Source organism: Blennius ocellaris, assembly GCF_963422515.1.
Source record: "Blennius ocellaris genome assembly, chromosome: 3".
Taxonomy (NCBI): Eukaryota; Metazoa; Chordata; class Actinopteri; order Blenniiformes; family Blenniidae; genus Blennius; species Blennius ocellaris.
The window spans coordinates 2,970,779-2,975,979 of NC_137652.1; the positions used below are offsets into that span (position 1 = coordinate 2,970,779).

The window sequence follows — 5,201 nt, forward strand, 5'->3', positions numbered from 1 at the left end:
GCTCGCCCTTCTCTCTCCTCATCCGTCCCCTCGCTCGCTCTGCCCAACCCGAACCGCCCTTGACTCACCTCTGCTCCGTCGCTGCTTCTGTAACTCTTGAGGATTCACACTCACCAAAATAAAAGAGTCATAACGAGTCGTAGAGTTGCTGACCTTTGACCTCTGCCGACCGGGGGCGAAGCTGGAAAAAAAATCCCAGCGAGCCGTGTCGTGCCGGCTCCAGATGTTTGGCTCACAGCGACGGGGTCGCCCGGCCGACGCAAGCCACACCCTGACTATTGACGGACAGGTCTTCCGACCAATCACAGCGAGGGGACGGTCTCCCGATGGACGACGGACGTTAAGGCGACGGTCGACTGCAATCGACAGTCTTTTCTGCAGAAAAGCTTCTGCTCAGACGGAAACGTCTCCGAACGCCGTCAGCGCGGACGCCGCGAGCGCCGGCAGACGGTGGAGATTGAAAGTCGGGCCACTGGGGGGCGCTGTCTTTATATAAGGCAACCACAAACCGTTGAGCGTAGCGCTGAACGCCCACAGGTTCAGAAAAGTTCTATTTTTTTGTGTTCATAAGGAGGATCGGTGGCGAAGCAGGGAGAAAGAGACAAAATACATTTGACTTTGAAAGACTTTTTTAACACCTAAATTGTAAAACGTGTGATTTTTGTTTAATTGGGGGGGGGGGGGGGGGGGTGTCATTTTTATCTTGCAGAAACACTCCAGCTCTGCACGAGGCTTCAGGTGTCGAGGAAACTCCTCGACGAGTCTCTTTCCTGCAGCTTGGAAGAGCCTCGTGCCATTTGGAGGCACCGTGTGTGTGTGTGTGTGTGTGTGTGTGTGTGTGTGTGTGTGTGTGTGTGAACGCGTCAGAGCGCGAGGAAAACTCAACAGGTGAGGAGACGCTCTGTCGCTTACCTCACGTCTGGTTCAGGCGTCTGCGGCCGGGAAGTGTCGACGGAGGTATTCTCTGGAGCGGCAGTCAGCCTGCGAGAGACACAAGGCAGTGAGACGCCACTTTCAGCAAGTTGTCGCGAGCGGCGGTGATCAGAGGGTTCGCTGGGAAACGCCTTCCCGCGGAGTCTGAAATCAAAAAAATCAAGCGCCTTTGATGTCGACTTTAAAGAGGAACAAGCCCGATCGCTGCCAAATGTGACAAGACGAGTTTGACGCGACGCGAGACGGGACGGAAACCCGAGGAGCGACTTCGCAAGGGGTGGAGCAGCGACGGGGGTGGTGGAGTTTTTAAAAGCCTCACTTTGTCTCGTTGAACGTGGATTTAACGGACGGTACAGTCGTGACTCTTTCACTAAACTCCTCCCACATGGAAAGAACCTATACGAGGATATATGCGCAAATATGAAACCTATATGCAGAATATATGCACATATCTGCGTATATATGCCACATATAGGCAAAATTGAGGTGCTTATATGTGAATATACAGGCCGTATAGGTCTCCTGTACTGCTTCTTTATTTCCACATATATATATATATATATATATATATAGCCCTTATCTCACTTTGGCAACTGTCATACGTTATCAAGGCAATAACTAAGAAGTAGGTAAAAAACAATTATATAAGAAGAACATATAGGTGCATATATGTACCTATATAGGTACCTGTATGCACGAATATATGTACATATATGTGCATTTATGTACATCTGATATAGGAAAACGGCCAATTTTATATATGTCACATATGTTAAAAACCTATATCAAAACCTATATTAAAACATATATGTTTATATAGGTATATAGGTGTGTGTGTGTGTGTGTGTGTGTGTGTGTGTGTGTGTGTGTGTGTGTGTGTGTGTGTGTGTGTGTGTGTGTGTGTGTGCGTGTGCAGGTACGAACTGCCTGCAGGGAAGTGCATTAGTGTGAGAAACACGTTATTCCAACATGTTGCTGTTAACAAGAGAAGCGCTTCCTGCGTCACGACGGCTTCTTGAGACGGTGGCGTTAAAAATAAACACGGATCAGACGTGACGGAGCACAAGAGAGGATTTCAACTCCTCTCGCAGCGTTTTAATAGACGGGCTGGAGTTTTCAGTTTTGAATGAAGAAAACCATCTATATTATCCACTTTAGTAATAGAAGAGAAAATATCAAGATATCAGGTAACGTTTTTTTAAAACATGGTTTATAATTTCTGTTGCGAAGATGCTGGATGTTGGTCTTGGTAGAGTTTTTTTTTTACTTTTTTCAATTCTCCAGCTTTATGGTGATTTAAGTGAATAATTTTAGAATGGAATGCCTTTTATTGTCATTATACAAACATTGTACAACGGAATTGGACGTTCTCCTATATTCAGTGCAAGGATCAGCAACTCCATTAAAAAAAGTCTAAATATATATTTTTTTTAAACAAAACTGTTCCTGATCTTTGATCTTTAGTTTCCAGACGAATCCTGCTCCTGATCTTTGATCTTTAGTTTCCGGACGAGTCCTGATCCTGATCTTTAGGTTCCAGATGAGTCCTGATCCTGATCTTTGATCTTTAGTTTCCGGACAAGTCCTGATCCTGATCTTTGATCTTTAGTTTCCAGACGAATCCTGCTCCTGATCCTGATCTTTAGTTTCCGGACGAGTCCTGATCCTGATCTTTAGGTTCCAGATGAATCCTGATCCTGATCTTTGATTTTTAGTTTCCAGAGGAGTCCTGATCCTGATCTTTGATCTTTAGTTTCCGGACGAGTCCTGATCCTGATCTTTAGGTTCCAGACGAATCCTGATCCTGATCTTTGATCTTTAGATTCCAGACGAATCCTGATCTGATCTTTGATCTTTAGGTTCCAGACGAATCCTGATCCTGATCTTTGATCTATAGTTTCCAGAGGAGTCCTGATCCTGATCTTTGATCTTTAGTTTCCGGACGAGTCCTGATCCTGATCCTGATCTTTAGTTTCCAGACGAGTCCTGATCCTGATCTTTGATCTTTAGTTTCCAGAGGAGTCGTCACCGACACGCAGGAAACTTTCCTCGTCACTAATTTCCTCCAGCAGCTGGATGATGTTTTGGACTGCAGCTGGCTCGGAGCGCGTAAAGGCCAAAGCTGCTGCAATATTTATTCACCAGTAAGTTGGCTTTTAATTAGGCTGCGTGAACTTTAAAAAAGAAAAAAAAAAAAAAAAGAAAACGTTCCTAAAGAGGCGGTAAAGGACGTCTGCAACTCCGGTTTGGAGGATTTGGACTGGCTGAGCTGGCGGAGAGGAAACGTGGGGACAGGAAGTTGAAATGAGCTCAGGACCGGTTTGTTCTGGTCAAAGTTTGGAGCAGATGTGAACGACTGACTCTCTGCAGGGGGCTGGAACACACACACACACACACACACACACACACACACACACACACACACACACACACACACACACACACACACACACACACACACACACACACACACACACACACACACACACACACACACACACACACACACACACACACACACACACACACACGCACACACGGCTCCGGGCCAGTGGCCTGGGGCAGGTCTTCATCCTCCAGCCGCTCCACCCGAAGGCCTTTAAGCCCTGCAGCTACGCCCGCGTGCTTTCCTGCTCTTCACCCATCCTTCCTCTCCCAAATCACTTTTAATTCATTCTCTCACCTTCCCTCACCTACGTCTCTTCAATCGAATCCTTTTTATCCAACTTGATCTCAGTGCCCCCCCCCCACCACCTCTACCCCCTCCACCCCCTCCACTCCCCCCAATCCCACCATCAGGTAACTGCCCCGGGGTAGTTCTTCTGTCTGCTTCCAGCTCCTCCGGGTCCAGGGGCTTCAGCAGCAGAATGTCTGTCAGTCATCATATTAACGTTTCTACAGTAAGATGGTTCATCCAGCCAGACGTTTTCCTCGGTATTTATCCTCAGCATTTATAGATGTATATTAAAAAAAAACGTTAGTCAGTGACTGTATATAACTCTTATACTGGGTCCGTCGACATTTCTAGTGGCCCAACATGGAAACGACTCCGATTTCCGGGTTTTGGCCTTTTCCTGTGGAAACGGTTTTCAAAATGCTGCTGTGTAAGCGGGGAAACTTCTCGTTTTGTGTAACAGAGCCTGTTTGTTAGAACAAGAAGTTCAGCGATTTAAGGGTCGGGTCTGGTTCTGCATGTGAAAAACAAATAAAACTCCTCCTTAACCTGCGTGACGGAGCGGCTCTGCTGGAGTAGAGACGTCACACGAAAACGCTAAGAGTTCCGCAAAGCAGAAGTGACGGTACGTCCACGAGAAAAACGATCTTCTTTCTCCCCAGCGTTCTTAAAAAACAACCTCCGTCCACACGTCACTATGAACTCGACTCAACACGAGGCTGCAGTACACATGTCAGGCCTGTAGGGGCGCTGTGACTCACCAAACACACCAAAAATGCAGAAGAAGACTGAGCACATTAAAAAGTCGATTCTTGCTATTCCTCTATAGGTCTATGGCCCTCCTGCTAGCATCAGTAGCTTCTAGTTCTATAGGTCTATGGCCCTGCTCCTCCTGCTGCTAGCGCCAGTAGCTTCTAGTTCTATAGGTCTATGGCCCTCCTGCTAGCATCAGTAGCTTCTAGTTCTATAGGTCTATGGCCCTGCTCCTCCTGCTGCTAGCGCCAGTAGCTTCTAGTTCTATAGGTCTTTGGCCCTGCTCCTCCTGCTGCTAGTGTCAGTAGCTTCTAGTTCTATAGGTCTATGGCCCCGCTCCTCCTGCTGCTAGTGTCAGTAGCTTCTAGTTCTATAGGTCTATGGCCCCGCTCCTCCTGCTGCTAGTGTTAGTAGCTTCTAGTTCTATAGGTCTATGGCCCCGCTCCTCCTGCTGCTAGCGTCAGTAGCTTCTAGTTCTATAGGTCTATGGCCCTGCTCTTCCTGCTGCTAGCGTCATAGCTTCTAGTTCTATACGTCTATGGCCCTGCTCCTCCTGCTGCTAGCATCAGTAGCTTCTAGTTCTATAGGTCTATGGCCCCGCTCCTCCTGCTGCTAGCGTCAGTAGCTTCTAGTTCTATAGGTCTATGGCCCTGCTCTTCCTGCTGCTAGCGTCAGTAGCTTCTAGTTCTATAGGTCTATGGCCCTGCTCTTCCTGTTGCTAGCGTCAGGAGCTTCTAGTTCTATAGGTCTATGGCCCTGCTCTTCCTGCTGCTAGCGTCAGTAGCTTCTGCAGCTCCACCGGAGCTTGTCGTCCCTGATTGTTGTGGTTAATTGATGACAT

At 47.5% G+C, this 5,201-nt stretch overlaps 1 protein-coding gene across 1 annotated transcript in view; it reads right to left on the minus strand.

Moving 5' to 3' along the window:
- Positions 1-898: 898 nt before the first annotated feature.
- LOC308149221 (endonuclease V-like) overlaps positions 899-5,201 on the minus strand; it is a gene marked incomplete at its 5' end in the record, with an annotated part of 27,671 nt that continues 23,368 nt past the window's right edge. The window contains one exon of the mRNA XM_080520898.1: positions 899-981. Within this exon, the coding sequence (XP_080377024.1) occupies positions 925-981 (57 nt within the window). The 3' untranslated portion in view covers positions 899-924. The remainder of the gene's footprint in view (positions 982-5,201) is intronic.